This window comes from Miscanthus floridulus, chromosome 8 (genome assembly GCF_019320115.1).
Source record: "Miscanthus floridulus cultivar M001 chromosome 8, ASM1932011v1, whole genome shotgun sequence".
In the NCBI taxonomy this organism is placed as follows: domain Eukaryota; kingdom Viridiplantae; phylum Streptophyta; class Magnoliopsida; order Poales; family Poaceae; genus Miscanthus; species Miscanthus floridulus.
The window spans coordinates 213222759-213244007 of record NC_089587.1 but is presented as its reverse complement, the minus strand read 5'-3'; the positions used below and the strand labels follow the sequence as shown (position 1 = coordinate 213244007).

The window sequence follows — 21249 nt, the reverse complement described above, 5'->3', positions numbered from 1 at the left end:
TTTAGTGTGGTCTGATTATATAAGTAGTAACTAGGACTAATTTCTCCACTACCTATGTATTTATAGGTTTAATCGGTAAATTAGCCCCCTCTGTTTCTGGCTCCGCCGCTGGTCCCCGGCCCCGCTCTGTTTCAGTCTCCAATCGCGCGGCTCGAGCCATGCTGCCCCGACACGGTCTCCTCAGCAGTCGTGAATCTAGGATTGCTCCGTAAAAACTGTTTGAATTTTTTCAGCTGAGCCATGCCGTGTGTACCTCCAACCAAAACGGCTCGGTTGCGCGTTGGATCAACGTGCTGTGCTGGAGGCCCTGAGGAACGAAGGAAAAATCTGCCGAGAGATTCTTCGTCCAGTGCCTTTCAAGATATCGCTCAAAATATCTTGGGGCTGCCAAAATTTATGCTCTCACCACTAGCACTACATCGGAAAAGGCTCCCTCCGCCTGTTAACGAAAACGAAAAAACTAAGACCGAGTGATCTCTAGCGACCGACGAGAAGTGCACACGTTAGTGTACGGATCAGGGCCGCCATCAAGCAACGGGAACACGTCACCTCGATCCGTTTCCTTCCTCCTACAGCTCCCACGGTCCCTGCTGCTAAAGTCAGGTCCTCTTTCCGTCCACTTTTGTTTTGTACGTCCAAATCAAACCCGTAAGGCCGTAACGTAATGCCGCGTGACGAAAGCGAAGTGCCCGGTGGCTGGCTGGCTTAGCCCCCACTAATCAGCGCAGAGCATGCGGCCTCTTTCTAAAGAACGGAAGAGAGCGCGATGGGATCAGACCTGATGGATTTCTCGTATCATCACCTTATCGACGACTCGGTGAAGAAGCTGAAATCTTATTCCGAGACTAACGGACCGTGTTGTTGGTATACATGCCAAAATATCACTGCGTATATTGCAAAAGACATGCTTTTTTGAGCATATAGAAACATATTGGATTAGGAATAGGGCAACAGGAGATATCAAGTGATAATATCGTTTGGGACCACCCAATCAGAGTAGGAAAGAATCGTGTTGTTCGGATTTTTATTTTTGAATTGAGACCGACGAACAAAGGCAGCATGCACTGGCAATATCCTGGGACCAGTTTGGCGCCAATCTTCCAGTTAAGCAGATCAGGTGACTCACCGCAGCAAGTTCGTGAGCTCGCATTCGAGGACGGGTCTACACAGTAGCTTTTGTTCGGATGCGCACGTATTTATCGCAATTCACATGTGTTGAAGTGGATTAGAGTGGAATTGAACTGAATAAATTCCATTCTATTCCACTTTAACACATGTGCGTAGTCTCGGCAGATTGACTGCAACAAAGCACGTCACCCCCGCCGGTCAAGTTTTTCGACTGAACCGCACACGAACTGACGAATTACGTCATGTTCGCTTGGTTTATAAGCCGTACCTTTTCAGCCAACGAACATTATTTTTCTCTCCCAACAAATTAGCCAATAGTACTTTCAGCCATGGCTTATCAGCCAAACCAACGGGGAAATGGCGGGGGAGCAGAGCACGCAACTTTTGCCAAACCCATTTGAACTTTCAGAGACCCTTGCCGATGCCAACCCACCCGGCAGGCCGGCACACCACCGTGCTCCGTGCTTCCAGTCTAGCTGTACCACGGAGGTGCATCCATGAGGGCGTCTGCAGTGCATGCACCAAGGGCAATGGATGGCGATTTTTAGCATGTGTTTGGTTTGGAAGCCAAATGAAATGGGTTGGGTCCATCCCACTTTTCTGGGTTAATATCAACCCATCTCGTGTTTGGTTACAGAGATAGGTTCAACCTAGTTTTTTGTTTGGTTGGAGGATACAGTGGGTTGGAGTGGCTCCATTCCTTGTTTGGATAGAGGGATGAGGGTTGGCAGGGAATATGATCACCTCTTTGGTGAGATTACCACACATTGCATATATCTTCACTTCTAATCAAGTTCAAAGCACATTCATGAAAGGAAAATAATATTCAATGACACGTACAAAATCTCATGCATCAGGTTCAAGCCTTACTTTAATAAAGCAAGTTCAGTTCAAGCCTTACATGATAATAATTAGATGTAGCCTTACACATCAAGTTCAAGCCATACTTGAATAAAGCAAGTTCAAGGCATTACATAAGTTCAAGCCTTACATGATATAAGTTCAAGGCTTACACGGTTGGATAAGTTGTACCAAAAGAAACATCCCACTCATCCAACATTACCCTTACACTCTAGAAAACTTATCACTGATGAACATTGAAAACCAATGAAGTTGGTTCTCGTATGGCAGGTTATAGAAAGATCTAGCAATAGTAGGGTTGAAACACAAGTGAAGATGGTATGCAGATACGTGGACCGAATTAAAACCAGGAAAGGTATTTAGGATCTGAAATAGGTCATCTGGCAACTCATTTTCTGGTTTGGCAGCAGATTTTATAGCTTCAGCGATATTCTCACCTACACTTTTGAATACAACAATTAGCCCCTCCTCCTCAGATGATGGTCTACAACCTTGGCCTTCTTGCTGGGTCTAGTAGCAGATGATGGTCTACTAGTAGATGATGTTGCCCCTTGAGTTGTGTGACCATCACTCAAACCATTTACAGTAACCTCCTCCTCATCTTGGCTATTAGCCTCATCTTCTCTACCTAGAGCTGCACTTGAGTCCTTTGCAAAGTTGCCTGTAGCCATGCTATTTCCAAATATTGCCTCCATCTCTTTATAGTGCAAGATGGGCTTGTTCAAGAACTCAGCATCAGACTTGTGATCCTAGAATGGAGGAGAATTTGTAGTCAAAATATGAAATGATAAGTCCAATTACAAAAGAATTGAGCAGCAACTTTACCTTCACATGGCCATTGTAGTGCTCATCATCCAGTGTAATCATGCAGTTATCTTCATCAAACAGTGCACCACTCAACTTCTTAAGTTTAATTATCTTTGCCCACTTTTTCTGCCATGTCTTTAAATGATTCTTGACTTGGTCACCGGTGCGAATAGTGTTGAACTTCTCATTGATAGCCCTAGCACAACCATTATAAAAAATATTTCTTGAATCCCTTTGATGTTTTCAAACCACTAGCCACCAAATCAGCTAGGTGACTAAGCATGAAAGCAGACATCGCTGATGTCCATGTAGCATGGCAGCTAGTTGCACCAACTTCCTCAACTGCATCCTCCATTGCCTGCCATACAAACACAAAATCAGCAAATGTTACACATGATTGAGCAACAAATACCTCCTTATAAGAGCAATTCAGCAACAAATATGTCCATACAAATGGATTTCAGCAACAAATATGTCCATACAAATGGATTTCAGCAACAAATATGATCTTACAAATGGAACTCAGCCACATATGTCCTTACAAATGGAACTCAGCCACAAATATGTTCTTACAAATAGAATTCAGCTACAAATTTGTCCATACAAATTCATTTTTGCAACAAATATTAATTAACATTGTTATTTTGCCTGTCTGCCCACATTTGATCTGCTAGTTGCCGCCTGAAATTAACCATAGCAGCATGCTCATTTGCTTGGCCAGTGCATGTTGAAGCATGACTATAGGTAGGCAAAGTAACATCCTCTATAAAAAACTCATCATTCCCATCTTGTATAACCCAATTGTGAATGATGCAGCAAGCACATACAATATCTACTTGCGTTGGAAAAGGGAAGAACGGGGTAGCATCATCAAGAATTTTGAATCTTCGCTTTAGCAACCCAAAAGCACGCTCTACTGTCACACGAAGAGATGCCTAAGGTTGAATAATTCCTTCTCGTTTTGCACCGGATTAGTGCCCCACTCATTTAAGTGGTACCGAACACCACGAAAAGGGGGCAAAAATCCTGGTTTGGCTCCATATCCAGCATCCACTAGGTAGTACTTTCCTATCATTTGATGGACAGATTCGTCACATGTGTATATACAAAAAATTGTATGGACAAGTTGAGAGACTGCTAATCTATTACCTCGTGGAACACGAAGGTCATTCTCACGTTCTAAAGCATCTCGTAGCACTAGAGCATCATGTGCTGTACCCTCCCAACCAGCCAAGACATAGGTGAATCGTAGATCAAAGTCTACAACTGCCATTACATTTTGTGTGGCAAAGGATTTCCTACCACGAAAGACATGCTCAATATCCTTAGGTACAGATGCTCTCACATGTGTACCATCAATTGTTCCAATACAATCCTATTTTTCAATATGTCCATATTAGAGACCATATGAATACAAATCTCAAATATCCAAAAACCAAAAACAAGAATAAGCCTCACACCTTAAAGTAAGGATCCCATCTGGAGCTCCCTGCAATTTTGCTTGGTATGTCCATAGACGGGGGGCTAATTAGTTCCCCTTGTAGCTCACCAATAGCACGCAATACTTTGTTCAAGTAGCGGCTCACTGTTTCTCCCGATCTATCAAAATTAGTTCCAACTAACCTATTCCTAAGGTTATGTCCCACAGTGTTTAGAAAACATACCCACTTGCTGCTCACAACACAGGTGGATGGTATCTTTCAGTAAACCATGATCTCTAAAAAGTTTGCAAAACCGGAAGTACTTGTCTCTGTTAAGTCTTAACATGTTTAGACAAGTTGTATCATCCTTCCAAATTTTGTTGTTTAGATATTCTAGTCTAATCCCATCCCTTTCCTCCATAGGCCCATAGGTAATACCAATCCTTCTTGCACCACGCTTACGTTTTCTAGTCTGAATAATCAAGGCCATCATTGACAACAACATGTATGCAGCAGCAGCAAAAGTTACAATCTTGGTCCTCTTTTCCATCTACAATACAAGACATGACATTGGTTCTGTTTACAATCGCTTAGCAAATAAATTAAAATTTCCAGACCACACAAGATTAAAACATGGATTGCAATTTGTACCAAATACAGAGATGCACATGCTAGGGTTTCTTACCTTGGCTGCAGAGGACGAGATGGCCGACCGTGGAGGCCCAACCGTGAAGCTCGACGCCTACAGGGGAGGGAGGACCGTGCAGTGAGGCTCCAGGGGAGGGCGGCGTCGGATCCCGGCGACGCTCCGCGACGGAAGAACGGAGGACGACGGGGAGCGAGGACCGACGACGGCAGGCACGGATGGGAGCAGGGAGGGAGGCCAAGACGGCTGGCTCCACCGGACCTGGGAGGCATCGGCGCCGCCGGATCTGGGAGGCAGGCGAGCAGCGCCGCCCTTCGGCTGTTCCCGCGTCGCAGAAACGAGGAGGTGAGGATAGCGCTGCGGGACTCCGGGTGACCGACGCCACGAGTAGAGGACGCGGGTCGGCGTCGTCCGCTGGTTTTGGAGGAATCCAATCGACCCACATCTCAACGGTATATTCTGTACCAGGTCGAACCCAACCCACTTCACTTTTCATCCAAACACGGGTTCACCTAGGTCCAACCCAGTTAAACCCCCAATCCAAACACTACCTTAGATGCTCAGCGCAGGCGCAGGATGAGTGTGAGCCTACAAAAGGAGGCTTCGCACTACTAGCAGAAAAAAAGCCGGTTTTACCTCAGCATGCACCCTTGGGATCTGCCATGGGTCTGAACCTGATGGTGTCACCGTGCACCGAACTCCATTGCTCTCGGACCGCTTTATGTACGGGAGATCATAGTTTTTTTTTAAAGATATCTTATGAATCATGATCCATCGCCTTACTTTCCAACAACGTTTCAAACGAGGACAGAGAGAGTGGGAGATCGATTGAAGTGCTAGTGTGTGCCTGTGACTCTGTGAGAGAGACAGACAGAGAGATTGACCTTCAGAGCTGATCTCATGTTCCACTGCCTGATCGCAGCATAAAGAACGGTTAGGGATCTAAACACATAGATCAGTACGTGGAATTTATCAATGGCAGGTTTGCTTTTTGCTCTGTGTGCAGTGCAATCGACCTAAGCATTCTTCCCTAATTTAACCACGTAGTAGTCCTAAACTCCGCTGCATGCTTCCCTAATTTAAGCACATAGAAACCTCACGAGATTTTTACAGTGACGATGCTATGCCACTTGCCCGGTTCGTTTGGCTTATAAGCTATGGCTAACTATTCGTTGGCTGAAAAAGTACGGCCGGTGATCTGCTCGGCGCACTACAGCTACTCCTGCTTGCTATCTGCTAAACCACGAGCCTGATAAAACACACGTAGGCGTCACATGACGGAGCAGGCGTTGGGGTTGTCGTCGCTGAACAGGCTGGTGATCTGCTCGGCGCCGATGGCCGCCTCCATCACCGGGACCTGGTACGGGTAGTAGTAGTAGCCAGCTGGGTTGGCCCACCTGCCGTCGTGGGCCTGTAGCTGGGCCGCCCCAATGCCGTAGAGGGCCGCGGCCGACTGGGCGTAGTAGCCGGCGGCAGTGTTCTGGGGCCCCGGCCCGGGCCACGGCTCCGCCTTCTTCCCCGTGGACTGGGCCCTCCGCAGCACCGCGACCGGGTCCACCTCGCCAGTGACCGTCACCTTCTGCTGCAGCCTGTTCACCTCCACATGCTGCACTCCTGCAGGCGGCGGCGGCTTCATCAGAGTTGTTAATCGCCGCTGTAAATTTGGGCTTCTCTTCACGAAAGCACTTCGATTCGAAGTGGAACTTCTTTCGCTAGTGTCGCTCAAATGTTAGTCATTAGGTGTCGGCATATGCTGCTGCATTATTGCAGTGAAAAAAAAAGGTATGCTGGGAAAAGCTTGTGCTGAAAGGACATGATGGTCATTACTGACTGACTCAGTGAGTGCAGAGTGCAGAGTGAAGACTGCAGAGAGCTCATCATCAGGGCACAGAAGAGAAGAGACATGGTCAAGGGCGCAATGCTAGCGAGCAACGAAAACTTGGTGCGAATGCGTAGGGGCCAGGGGACCAAAGTGACGGATGACCAACCTCGCATGCCGGAGAGCGCTTTCTTGACCTCGCGCTCGCAGCGCTCGCAGTCCATCCTGACCCTCAGCTCCACCGTCTGCACCAGGCGCCGCCGCAGCGTCATCTTCTTCTTCTTCTCCCTGGGGCGGCCATTGATCGCTCCCAGAAAGCTAAGCAGCTGCCTCATGGCGCCTCCCATGGGGAATGCAGCAAGCTGGTTGATGGGTGAATTCCTCTGTGAGCTATAAAATGTGGAGCAGGCAGGTGAGGGAAGGAGCCTAGCTAGGCTACTCTGAACTCTGGAGGGACACTGTCTGGCTTTGTATGTACGAGGGCGGCACCCGGCAGAAACTGTTCGATTTCGGAGGCCTTTTGAACTGTGACTGAGTGAGGGGACGGGAGAGAGGAGAGGGGTGTACGTGCTGGTATGTCTTGTGTTGGAGGCTGACAAGAGAGAACACGACGAGGGGGGAAAGTGAGGCGAGGAGCCGTGTGCTGGCGCGAGGACGGCGAGGTCTCGTCTCATGCGACGGTTGTGCTGTGCAGCGCAGTGGAATGGTGGTGCGGTTGTGTGTGGCAGTAGGCCAATCAGACTAGCAGAGCACGCACCGGCGTTTCGGGGGCGAGTGGAGTGTGCAAGAAATCGACTGCATCGCTGCACCTTTGGAAAGTGGATTTGGCCATGCCCATCACCCCATGCGTGTGAAGGAAGATAGACGATGTGCAAGCAGACTGCGAGTGCGAGGGCATGCTCGTTCCCGCACCATTTCTGAACGTTACATGGCTGCATTTCAAGTTGGGGATTACTAGGCACGCACAAGAAATTCAGGATGAATCAGACACTCAGGCAAAAGCCAAGGCGACGCCTGCTACATGCGCAGGGCCTACAGCCTTGCTAGAGAAGGTTCAGACTTTGAGACCGATCCTCGCGGGGCACAGGGCAGGGGAGACCCAAGGGGCCAATAATGGAGGCAAAATACAGCTGATATACTTTAACTGTTCGCTTGGCTCATAAGCCATTGTTAAAAGTACTGTTGGCTAATTTGTTATGAGAGAAAAATATTGTTCGTTGGCTGAAAAAATACGGAAACCAAAGCGAACAGGGCGATTAACTCTAGAGCAACAAAAGGCACCATATATAAAGCGCATACAATATACAGGGCTATCGATTAGTAGTATATCAGTTGTTCATGAGATGAAGAACACAGTGGATATTGTCAGTAATAGCAATGGGTAAGAGCTAGCGAGGAGCATCTGTAGATTCGTCGTTGCACTGGAGGGAGGAGCCGTGCCTGCCGTTGAAGGCGTCACGGCCGGGGAAGTCTGCTGCTCGTTCGACGGCAACGGGTCCTCTGGACTGTCGTGCTGCGATGGGCCCAACGGCACGGTCGTGCTGTTGTCAACGTCGCGGCCTGCGTTCACAGGAATCAAGAATGGACGTTACCATGGCCTTGTTTAGATGCCATCTAAATTCCAAGTTTTTTCACTCTCCATCACATCAATTTTTAGCCGTTTGCATAGAGTATTAAATATAGGTAAAAAAAATAACTAATTACATAGTTTAGTTGAAAATCACGAGATGAATCTTTTGAGCCTAATTGGTCCACGATTGGACAATATTACCAAATAAGACGAAATTGGTACTATTCATCGCTTTCAAAAAATTTGCAAAGTGAACCAGGCCCATATTTAAGACTTCCGGAGTACCAGGTGAATGCTAGAATTTGGTCTATTCTGGCAGATGGCGTAGACTGTTTAGTTCGCGAAATAAAAATTTTTGGATATCACATCAGATGTTTTGAGGATGTCGAAAGGGGTTTTTGGATATTAATAAAAAAATTAATTATATAGCTCGCCTGGAAACTGCGAGACGAATTTATTAAGTCTAATTAATTCACCATTAGCGCACGTTAGTTACTGTAGCATTTATGGCTAATCATGGACTAATTAGTCTTAAAACATTCGTCTCGCGATTTCCAACCAAACTGTGCAATTAGTTTTTTTTCGTCTATATTTAATACTTCAGACATGTGCCGTAAGATTCGATGTGATAGTTTGGGGTAAAAATTTTTAGGAACTAAACCAGGCCTTACATTCAGAGCGGTACCAGCCCAACTTCATGCTTTCTCTGTCGAAGACAACATGGTATCCAACCAGGAAATTCTCTGCATTTGAAAATTATATTGTATGTATGAACACTAAATACCAAAAGAACAAACCGCGTAGATTCATTTGGGCACTTACGGGCAATAATTCCAATAGGTTCTGCTGATGGAAGCACAGCTAAGCAGAACCCGGCAAGCGCTCCCTGTAACATAAATCAGCATGCAAGATGATCAGCTGCTACAGACAAATTCCATGTGAATGGTAGAGTCCCCTATTTACAAAGAGGGAATTACAAGGCAACTAGGCCCAAAGAGAAAAAACAAGTTATACAATGTAGCTATCTCTCCAAAAACTGAGGGGGGTTTGCCTGCTCGGCTTGGCTAAAGGGTCGCTCATTAAATCCCAAGAACCTGTAGGAACCAAACACCATAGCGAGCTTGGATCGTGAACGCCGGCTACGGCGTGGTGACCGCGGCGAGAACGCGAGCAGATGGAAACACACACAACAAACACGCGAGAAAAGTGGATTTTCGGCGCTGCCAACATCGCAGCCCCTTCGGTCTGTTATTGATGCTTTTATACACAAATGCATGCTATAATCTCGGGCTTGCAACAACCAAGCCTCCCCCGCGCCATGCCGCACAAAGTGCGCCACGCCGTTTCGCTGCGGCGCACGCTGCGTGCGCTGAGCACATCATGGCGCGGACTGACCGAACTGGATCGGGCCGTGTCGTGATCAAGCACGTCATCGATCACGCCCTGCTCCTAACCTAGCTGATGCATGACTCAAATCAGAACGAAAGTTACATAATGTTGTGCAACAATTTGGCTAACAGAACCTGTACCCTCCTAATCCCCTCTCCTAATAGGCCATTTATAAAAAACGAAAACATCATATTCTAGGGGTCTATGGGCAAACCAGTCATGCAAACTAAACAAAGCCTTTATCCTGCACATACTTTAAGATCAAACGAATGTGGAAACATGGATACTTATGTTAGCTAAGTTGTGCATGTAGGCTTTAAATATACTGACTCAGATCAAATTATGTATCAGTATGTTACGGAAGCAAGCTAAACTGAGCCACATTTCCATTCAGGAGCTTAGGCTTGACAGCGAAAGGACACAATTAGCCAATTAGGGTTCACTTGACAAGACTATCCATCATTCTCGGCTGATTGATTTTGAGGACACTATTTTTTCCCTTGCCCAACAAAGAGGACATACCTGTTTGTCGTTAAATGGAAAGATAGGACTAACAGCCTGGAAGCTCTTGTTCGAAGCAAATGCCAGGGTTATTGTTGGCACATCAGGCATCTCAAGAGGACTGCATGTAATCACATATCAGTGAATTCCTTCAACACAATCAGAGAAATGAAATTAAGACCTAAATGAAGCCAGAAGGTACCTAGCACTGTAGCAATATTTCCAGGTACTGTCTTCATAAAGCACCCTTGAAGCATTCATTTGTTTGTCAAACTGAAATTTATATGAAATTAGTACTGATTTACTGAAAAATATCCATTAACGAATGAGCTGCAAATGCGTGGATGTTCACCTCCATTGTGAAAGCCTTGTAAACGTCTGGAGGAAGAGAAGTAAATGATGTTCCACTATCGACTAAGGCCTGGAAGCTAGTACCCTCAAGACATTTATGTCCAATACAAGATTTGTCGACATTAACAGCATAGGTTTGACTGGAAAATTAAGAAAGAAAGATGTAAGTGGCATTTTAAAGAATTTCAAGAACCACTGCAAAAACTGATTGCATTAGTTGGTAAGTTAATCACTTTGAGCCACTCACAGTTTGCCATACAGAGGAACAAACGGTGTAGACTGTTGAGAGGACACTCCTTGATCTCCAAAGAAAATTCTCCCAGAACTATCTTCCTTAAAGCACATCGAGAAGGAATTCCGAACTAGTCCAGCTCTTGCAAGGAAACTAGGAACTGAAATATCTGCCATTCCAAGGCCAAGGAGTCCATCCGGTGCAACACCATCCAGATAGTCACCACTTTGCTTTCGACCACAGCTATACCCGAAGGACACACTATGTCAGTAAAACTAAGTGCCAGAAAGTCAGCAAATCATGACAATCGACTATTGAGCAACATCTCTAACTCCAGTTATTTTGTTACAAGATTGCATTGAAGCTCAACAATGCAAGATGAAATCAAAAGGCAAGGACTGGGCGAGTGGCTATGGCTAAACATACTAATGTCTTAAGCAAATGCACAGATCCAATACCTACAAAGTGTACAGAGTAATTGAGTACTTCACCAGTAAATGTGCAGCAATGGAAATGTAGTTCACTAACAACGATCCATGTGAGGATAATGTGATTTGTCAAGTAGCATTACTCCTTTATGCCATGGAAACAGTATTGCTTATGAAGCAAAAGTACAAAGTTCCTGTTGACTGAGAAAGCGGCAGAAAATTACCCAATAATAACTGAAGCGTTCACTGGTACATGGCCCTCCCTGGAGTTCAAGTGTAGTGTATCCTCAATTAGCAAACCAGAGCTGGTAGTATTTTCTGAAAAGTAGTCAATATTGTATGGGCAAGGCTGCTTTGGGTTTGTGCAGCCTGAACTTGATTGGCATAGCTTGTGGCTGCAAGGAAGATGCTGACTTGTCGTTGATTCAGCAGGCTTGTATATTCCAAGATCTCTATCCTGCATAATAGATGCTCCATTTATGACGGAGCACCTGCCAATCAATCACTGGAAATAAGCACTAAACTGCTTAAAAATATGGTAGTCTCCTCTTGTTTTTGCACTTGTTAGGAAGAAATAGAAGAAACTTAAAATCAACAAAATTTAAGAGAACCAAAGTTCACACATGACACCACCACTTGGACTCCTAAGCCAGTCACTCAGGTGATAGCTAAAATTGGCAATGAATTGTAGCTGTGCTTGTGCAACTTACACTGGACCAATACACGAGATTTATAACATGACCCATGTGCCATTTTGGTCGTAGCACAAATTTAATTGAACTGCCAAAATTGCAGCTGAACGCGAACGGTTGGGAAATCACTTTCCATCAAAATGTAGATGGAATTTTCATGTGGTATTTTAGGGTCACATAATGGTGTGCATACTTTGCGCCACAACTTGCATGAGGGCAAGAACAGTGACTATAGTGAAATTTAAACTGAAGATGACTGCAGAGACATGATGAGAAGTTTATAGATCACAGATCAGTCATGTTAGTTTCCAAGTTTAGAACCACTTTGCATTTTTTTCCCAATAATTTCCATAGTCAATGAAATTAAAGCAAACTGCATGTTATGTATTAGTTTGTTCAACCGAGATTTGTTCATTATGTAATAGAAATGTGAAGAGTCAGGTCATCATCTGCACCAGCAATTTTGCATGAACAAGTCAAATATGTCTTTGGAAAAAACAGATTCTAGTAGGTCCCAACTCAAGCTGACAGCTGTGTCACAATACGACATCTTCAGATATTAACATCAAGCTACTGAACAAAGGGGATGCATACCAGATTTCCACGGTAGCTAGACAAAGGGGCACACTGGATACAGTCACAGGGTACCCAGAACAGGTCACTTCCAGTATCCAATGCAACCAAAAAGGAGGTAGTAGGCGTCCCAACATCCACCCAAGCGTAGTATAACCTTCACACCGAAAGGTAGATGAAATAAGATTAGCTTACAACTTTTGCAGCAAAGCACATACTCCCAGCTCCGAATGTAAAAACAGTAAAACACAGCTCAGTAGTACCTAGCTGGCTAGCTCAGTAGTAAAACACAGCCTATCCCGACCAGAATGGCAATGCAACCCGTACGGGTAGAAGAAAATTAATCATTTTATATATATAATAATAACGCCGATTTTTTTAGCTGTTTCGTAGTACGAATTCAAAATGTCAACAGTATAAACGTTCACAGTGGAGTAGAACAGTTAAAAGTTAAGGGACGTAAGATCCAACGGGGGCAGGGAATGAGGCGCACCAGCCTAAGTCGTTGCCGGGGGAGAAGGTGCTGCCGCCCTTTGAGAGCGAGAGGAGCTGGTACTTGCCCGCGAGCCGCCGCTTCTGCCGCTGGAGATCGCTCCTCACCAGCGCGCGGTAGTACTCCCCGCTTCCGCGCTGCGGCCACCACCCCACACGCGGGCCCGCCTCCAGCCGAGCCTCGTCGGACAGACGGTGCACCATCCTCGAAGAGAGCGTCGCCGCGGCCTCGGCCGCCGAAGCTGCTGCCGCCGCCAAGGCGACCAGCTGGAGGGCGAAAAGGACCGGGAGGCGCATGGGCGGATCTGAAATGAGCTCGGGGGGTGGATCTGAGGGTAATGCGGTGCGGTGGATTGGGGGAGAGGATCTGGAGCTACGCTCCGCGAGCGGGAGACGAGGCGAGGAGCATGGAAGCGGTGGTGGGTGGTGAGCGACCGTGTGGCGGGGAGGGAAGCGAGCTGGGGCGGTGGTGTGGAGGTGGTGAGGGTCTGCAAGCTAAGCGCAAAAGAGAGGAAGGCGGAGACGGTATCGGTCATTTTCTTGAAAACACCCTGTAGTGGTTCCAAATTTGATTGAGAAGAATGTTCAGGCCTTCTACAGAACATAGGATAGGAAAAATTATAGGAATAGAAAAATTGTAGGAATTGAGGTCCCTTGTTTCTCTGATTTTATAGGAATTGTAACCATAGGAAAATACATGAGGAGGCCTTTGGATGGGCAAAGAAAAAACACAGGAATGTTAAAGGAATCTTAAGAGCAAAAATAATATTTCTTTCTTTAACCAACCTACTTAATCCATTCTACTCCCTTAATTAGGCGTCACCAGCAACCATTAGTCCATTATGTGCTTCGTTCCTCATGCACAGGATTTTTTTCCATGAGCTCCAAGTGGATTCTTTTTTCCTCTAATTTTCCTATGGAATTGAAGGAAAAGGAAAGTTTCCTTTAGATTTCCTATGACCATTTTCTACCATCCAAAGGCTGCTAAAGGAATTCATTCCCATGGAATCTTAATCCTATGTTTTTCCTTTATTTCACCTCCGTTCCAAAGGGGCCCTCAGCGTTTTTTTAAAAACTAGAATGTTCAGCGTTGGGTGTAGTAGTAGCAACTAGCAAGTGAACATCTGTCTAGCCATAAAACACGGTACTGTAAAACTTAAAGTAAGATATTATATTATTTCAACATTGTTTTATAAGACTACAAGTTGTAATATTTGGACTTGGTATTGTAGTAATTAGGATGGAATTAGACATTTCTTTTATCCAAGCCCAACCATAAATTAAACATATGAATATATTTCTTCCTTTGGAACCCATGAGAGATTAATATTACATTGTCATAAGATAACCAAGGCTCGAAATTTTCAGTTTGATTTTTTTTTCTTTACGTCAGAATCTGAAACTAGATCTTTGAACTATGGCTATTAATTGTAACCTTGAGTTTTGTTTCAATGAGAAATACGATTAGGGTCTCAAATGGTCGTTTCAAGTTTTAGCTTAAAGTGACACATAAAACGTAGCCTCAGTCATGGTGATCGGTGTAGTATGTTTAGCTTAGTTGGCACCCGACTACATATAGACCACAACAATACTCCTCTTCTCTGCCATACCTGGTTAAATTATAATCGCTACCCACCTTGGGTATACAAATGTCGATAAACTTCTACAGTTTGGTGTATCCGTGTATTATTGTTGCTGTTGAGCATATTGCTATTGTGACTATCATGGTGCAATGGCTAGGCTACGTGCCAAACAATCTAAAACTATACTTCTGAATCGTTGATAGTCTGTCTAAACTATTGATACCGGTAGGCAGAGACATGAAACTATGACCTACTAGCTTCTGTAGAATATTTGAGAAACGGAGGACTTGGCGGCTTATTTGCACAGGTTAGTTTAATGGAGTTTTTAACAGCAACGGTCCATCCCGCTCATATGACCAGAGTCCCCACACAGGCACACAGCCCACTCGAGGCACCGCGCGTGGTGGTCCCCACGTGTCCGTGGTGGCGCTGTGTGTCACCCGTTGGTCCCTTCGCGTCCGCGTGGGCCCCCGGATGGACGGCGCAGACGCTGATGAAGCGTGCCGAGCGGCCGCCCGCGGCCCGCCTGTCAGAGATAAAAATCCCCGTGCCACCTTGCCAGCTGGCCAAGAATGCGGTCCCGCTCCGGCGCTCCCTACGCGTATGATTCGATAATTAACAACTGAAGTTTAGCAAACAGCATCATCCAACCGTCCAAATGCTTCATGCCAATTGAAGTGTGAATCTCTGGTTGAACTGCACCGTACGATGGATCACTCTTGGTGCCGGCGATGATACAACGCTAATCCATCGCACCACGAATGATGTGTCCATCGTCGTCTTTAGCAAAAAGGGCCGGAATATCTGACCTCTCACCCTAGTGCCTCAGCGCACGAATTCTTTAGAGAAATCCAATCATCATGGTGTACAAAAAAAGAGAGCCTTTATACGACGTGACAAATGGCAAGTGCCGTGCTTCCTTTCAGTACCCGTCAACGCCCTCCATGATACTGCACCAGTTTGCTCCTGAGAAAAAGGTACTTTGCCAATAATTTTCCCCTCCCGTCCCGTCCCGTCCAGCAGCTGAAAAAGATACAGGAAAACATCATAGCCATTAAAAGAAAAAAATGGCTGAGACAGCAAGAAAGATGACGCCGGCCTCGGCTAGTCGGCCACGACGAGTGACGAGCCAGAAGCACGCATTTACACATGTCTACAGTACATATTTAGTTGCAGGCATGTTTTGGCTGTCAAATACGTACTCCGTACTAAGCAGCATTATTTTGATTTTCTAAAAATAATGTAAGAAAGAACAAGAAGCATTATTTTGTTGGTATATACTTGTACGCAGATTTCTATCATGGAGCGCAGCCGAACGGAACTCCTTGCACTCACAGTCGCAGGCTGGAACAGCAGCGACTCACCTCCCTGTCACTGCGCTGTTGTGTTTGTTTTGTTTTGCTTCGTATTGCCTCGATGCGAGTGCCCGGGGGCCACGGACAGCTGCGATACAAGAGGCCGCGACTGCGACGTCGGGTTGGAAAACGGAAAGCACAACGCCTCGCCTGCTTCGGCCTTCCTTCTCCGTCTGCTTTGTTCCCTACCGGGCCACTGGGCTGACGGGACGGACAGTTACCCATGGACCGGCGTCCCAGGCCCATTCCTGATCGAGTCTTTAGTCTTTACGTACCCTTCAGCCTTTGCTAAAAAAAAATAAAAAAAAACGTACGCTTCAGCCCCCGTCCCTGACAATTTCTATCCTGTTCCATTTGCCATTGCAGCAAAATATCGTCTTCACAAGGGTCGACGGATATGGCATATTTGAGCTTCAAAAAGAATCGATGAGACGACAATCTTACCTCTGTCATTTGGTATTCAAGCAGCAAACCCACACAAACAGGAAGAGCACGCATCTCCATCCAAAATTTTTTTGCACGGCACAGAATCATGCAAGCCAAGCCAACGAATAGAAACAAGGGGGAAAAAAACAATCACATTTCACAACAGCTTGCATCAATTTATCAGTGTGAGCTACCCAGAGTAGCAAACACATCCATCTTTCGATTTGGACTTGCACAGATATGCCTGGTTTTACACATCTTAGTATAGTACACAGCAGCACCCTAAATTCTCAGTTTCAGCATCTCAAGATCAATATCCAGAATGTGGCGGACAGTGGATACATCTCAAGAGCAAGTTTTTTTTGAAAGCAACATCTCAAGAGCAAGTTGCAGGTTGCAAGAGTTTGTTAGACTAATTTACAGGAGCTAGTTTCAACATCTCAACTAAAATCATGTATTGTTATAGACCAGCACGGTTGAATCCTCCCAAATCATGGAGCTCAGGTTTCCACGCTTCAGTCATAAGGTCAGAATCAAATGGATACAGAAAATGTAATGACTGCACAGTATATGATTATGAAGATGCCACCTGGAGCGTCCACTTGACCGTCCTCTGGATTTGACTACCTGTGAGGAATCATTTTGACCAAATGAGATGGAGGAAGACGCTTCACAACTTTCTCAAGATATAGAATTACTACAAGTGAAGATGGCAATAGAAAAGTTTATATTCTTCTCCACAAGGCAGTGCAACTATCGGAACCAGATAACATAACAGAGGTCCAGGGGTTGCAGAGATTAAACTTCCCTCCATTGATCAGTAACCCTAAACCACCAATTCATAAGTTCATGATGATAACAATTTTTATAAATAAAAAAATTTACTAAGAAATAACGCAGGGCAACAGTATTTAAATATCTTAATATGAACCTTTTTCACACCAAATCTGAGTAAGGGGATGGGTCAGATGCAAAACCCTCACTAGGTTTTATCATGTCAGTCCTTTTCACAGGGGATCAAATGAATTGAAAAGTACTTGAAAGAGCATACTTGTAGTTATACTTTCCATTTTATTAAAGAATCGTTTGTCAATGCAGGGCAAAATAAATCACTCAGTAGACAAAAACTATAGCAATTGTCACACAATTGATCTCTAAGAGTATCCAAGCCAATTAGGTAAACAAAGACTGAAGAAAGATGAGTGGATCAACAATGAAGAAGAATCAAACAAAACTGTGTCAAAGAAGCATCAGCCATATCTTTCCCAGGCAACATAATTTACAGTTTGGTCATATACCTTTATGCTCTTGCACATTAGCATGCCCAGGAAAACCAGATCATCAAGTAGTGGTTGAACCAAATTGCCAAGGATCACTATTTCCTTTCAACCTCACAAAAAGCCCCCATAAATAGTTCTCACCATCGATCCCTATTACCACGGTAGAAATTAGAATTTCAAAATGTGCATTTGATATCTTTTCAGAATATTGAAATGCACTTTTTTCCAGGTGCACAATACAAATTAGTTGGGGAAGAAACATTGTAAACTAGTGCAGGTGGTTTATTTTCTTGCATGAAAAGGAACAAAGGATAGAATCACTAACACTGAGAATCAGGCGGAAGAACTTCTGAGGAATATATCAATAACTTTATGCCATCAATATATGCCCTTAGAACATAATTGTCGGAGTCTTCTAATAGATTAGAGTGCTTCTTTTCACACCTACAAAGCAAGTTAGGAACAAAACCACTGAATGTCTGAAAGCACAGTTATTGACTTACTAAAATATATGTTTCAGCAGATATCTATGGGAGAAAATGTTGATACCGGAACCAGAAACCCTACCCAAGAGGTTTATCAAAAAAGAAGAACACGCCAATGTCTTCATGAACAGGAGGGATAGTCTCAAAAGACTTTGGCCAGTCATTCATTCGTGGTAATAACTCCAGCTGTAGATCACTGGGTATCATCTAGATAGTATCACAAACTCTGGATGACACTTTTGGAGGAAACTGGGCTTTAAATTCACCAAGATTTAGCTTTGCGCCAGCAGAAAAGACATGAAAGCATCCCCTAAAGAGCAAAGGAAAGCTAAACATTAGAAATACATATAACATTATTTATATATATGAAATTAGAGTGGTTCATGGCGATGACTGACAGGGGCACAAAAGCGGCACACTCAAATAGCCATTCTGACTCTATGGCACATCTTGAAGGAGATAAACGCTATAGTTTTTAATGGAGATAGGAGTCCAGAGCAGGCAGTCTTCACAAGGTTTAAGGATGAGTGTTCTGATTGGGTTTCAGCGGGGGGAAGGGTACTTAGTTACCTAAGGTTTGCTCAACATTCTGTGAGTAATTAGCCTAGGTCCTTCACGGTATCTCATACGGCGGTTTGCTGTATGAGATAGCGCCTCTCGCGCACGTAAGATTGCAACTCTTATCTTGCTTATTAATACAAAGCCAGGGAACCAGATCTTTCAAAAAATATATATAGGAAATTAGGTTAGCTGCCACAACCATAGAAGAGAGGCATTTGTCTTTTATGAACAACTTGTCTTTTAGGTGGGCTCCACTTGCCATAACATTAGGTTAGCAGCAAGATATTATAATCAACTCAGAACAGTACAAGCTTGAATACATTAGGGTATTATGCGAAAGGAGTTCATGGTGAAATGATACTTGCAGAGAAACTTCCAGATATATCCGGCAGTCTAAATCTGATTGTGAAATGTCTAGAAATATTTCTCGACAAAAGTATAATGTGGTGATTTATGGAAGTATTGCCCATGAAAAAAATAAGCCATAGCCTCCACATTTACCCATACATATTCACGTGAAACAGTTGGAAGCTGGTGGTATCTACATCCATATAATTAAGAAACCATGTCTAGTTAATTTATTACTGACACAAGAAAAATTCCATAATGAAGGTAAAAGGTTGTTGAGGCATAACTCACCTCCAACAAATTGCAGGTGCTGGGCGTCTTGAATATTCCACAATTGAACCCATGGTGAGCATCACGCCTTTGTTCTCGTTCAGACTGCATCCAGTATCATCATCTATTGGTACATTGAAAATGAACAGAAAAGGTCACTTTATTAGTGTACTTAAACCTCAGATAACATCAGAACTAAAATCTAAATGTGGCACAGAACTAAATGTATATTGAAACTAAGCCCCCTTGAAATGTCATGATACTGACATTACACAACCAAGATAAAAGGAAATTTTTGTAGGCACATACTTGAAGCGCATAAGGGCTCACCCTCTGTCTCAGAGTTAGTTTCTCCTTTATCTGTATTCACTATCTTCTTTTCTCTAGCTTTGTGTTCAATCAGAGAGTCAATTTTTACTTTAACTGGTTCACTTGTTCTGCATTTATGAATTATAGGCATGGAACCACCGGATCTTGTTTCACAATCCATGTCTATATCATCAATTTTTGCCTGATCATGACTTGCAGCAGTTGATCGTTTTGTGGCATGTACTTGAGTGATAGTGTGGTAGAACCGCCCGAAATAACACATTTTCGGAGACACTCGTCTTCCACTAGACACTAAGCACCTCGAAAGCGAGCTACATCGGACAGTTCCGTCGAGCACACCCCAAGGAAGAACTCGAAACAATCCACATTTTACATCCAGAATCCAATAATGAGTACGAGCTTACAATACTTAGTCAATTTCATACAACAAGAGTTCTTGGAAATTATTTATTACAATACCAGAGTTCAGAGTGCGATAATTAAACAACGGAATGAAAATAAATATCTAGTGGATACGATACAAGGATCCGTCTGTGCCCACCAGAAGAATCCTCCACACAAGAGCTACTCATCAAGCTGAACCTGCAACAGGGATAAATAAACCCTAAGTACATAACGTACTCGCAAGACTTACCCGACTAGTGGGAATAGTTTCCCGACTCTCAAGGATATGATAGGCAATATGAGTTTGCTATGTTTCTTTTTGTTTGCGGAAAGCATTACTAATAGTTCATCCTTACCGTCAAGTTTTATTAGCAGTCATGATTACTTCATTAGCTAACCATTTTACGTAAGCACCCGTTCTACTTTTAAGTAAGGGTTAAGCAATCAGAACTATTTCACCATCTCTCATCTTTCAGTTCTTACTACGGTGCTAGACCATAGCCAAGTCGTACCATCTCACGAAAACAGCGATTCGTGAACCAATGTATCCCAGCTAGGTACCCTAAAATACACGCCCCGTTTGTACCCCAGGCATAAACAAGACCAACCCATTTTACTCCTGTCATGGGGTCCAGGTCTCCATCCAAACTTAGACTCCAAGCCCCCACACTTGAGACCCGGTCTCAATATGGTGCTCCGACCTCCACCTTTTCCCGCCTCCAATTAGTCGGTCCGGAAAGAGCCGAAACCCACGACATGAGCGTAACGAGCCTTCCCGCTCCCATAAGTAAGTATGTGCTCAGGATAATAAGTCTATGACCTGACTACCATCCACAACAACGGACGGTCCTTAATCAACACGACCAGGAAAAACAGTGTAACCAAGCTAAGCCCCGATAGTCGCGGGACATAACTTGTTACACCCACCAATATCCATACCATATCCCTGTTCGGTCTCCATTTTCTTTTCATTATTTTATTATGAGAGTAATAATAATAATCACCTATTATGAGTAACGACAAGTTACTCACGCTACCGAAAACCTAAGCATAGCAGCTACTCGAATCTGCACTAGTAATACTCTTAGGACAGGTATATTTATGCATGTGGTTTCCATAAAATTCCTGTAACGTAAATGCACAACACATATATATACGGTGAATTATAAAATAGAGGTTATGCACCGGGGCTTGCCTTTGGTAGGCGCAGTGTCAGCTGAGTTAGTCAGTGGCGGCTCTGGGGATAGCCCGCGCATGCTAGAGATTTAGCAAAAGAGACTTCAAACTTCTTCCGAATTACAACCAAGTGCTAACACT

General features: G+C 44.4%; 2 protein-coding genes and 2 pseudogenes across 3 annotated transcripts; all 4 read right to left on the bottom strand.

Moving 5' to 3' along the window:
- Positions 1-2193: 2193 nt before the first annotated feature.
- On the bottom strand, positions 2194-4767 carry LOC136470600 (uncharacterized; annotated as a pseudogene).
- Positions 4768-6133: 1366 nt separating this feature from the next.
- On the bottom strand, positions 6134-7029 carry LOC136474868 (heavy metal-associated isoprenylated plant protein 20-like). The gene is made up of 2 exons (XM_066472442.1): positions 6852-7029; positions 6134-6477 (listed from the first exon to the last, which is right to left on the bottom strand). The coding sequence occupies exons 1-2, from the start codon at positions 7027-7029 to the stop codon at positions 6134-6136; spliced, it is 522 nt and encodes a 173-aa protein (XP_066328539.1).
- A 909-nt stretch (positions 7030-7938) lies between these two features.
- Positions 7939-13345, bottom strand: LOC136474867 (aspartic proteinase-like protein 1). 2 transcript variants are annotated; one of them, XM_066472439.1, is made up of 10 exons: positions 12912-13345; positions 12440-12575; positions 11378-11610; positions 10741-10968; positions 10495-10633; positions 10345-10415; positions 10164-10263; positions 9075-9138; positions 8924-8995; positions 7939-8242 (listed from the first exon to the last, which is right to left on the bottom strand). In XM_066472439.1, exons 1-10 carry the CDS (start codon positions 13205-13207, stop codon positions 8019-8021), a joined length of 1563 nt encoding a protein of 520 aa, XP_066328536.1. In that variant the 5' UTR covers positions 13208-13345; the 3' UTR covers positions 7939-8018. The 2 variants fall into 2 exon arrangements, with proteins under 2 accessions (XP_066328536.1, XP_066328537.1); XM_066472440.1 differs by having other exon boundaries at positions 11378-11644; positions 12912-13048.
- Positions 13346-17615: 4270 nt separating this feature from the next.
- The window catches only part of LOC136474866 (ASI1-immunoprecipitated protein 2-like), a 33746-nt pseudogene continuing 30112 nt past the window's right edge, over positions 17616-21249 (bottom strand).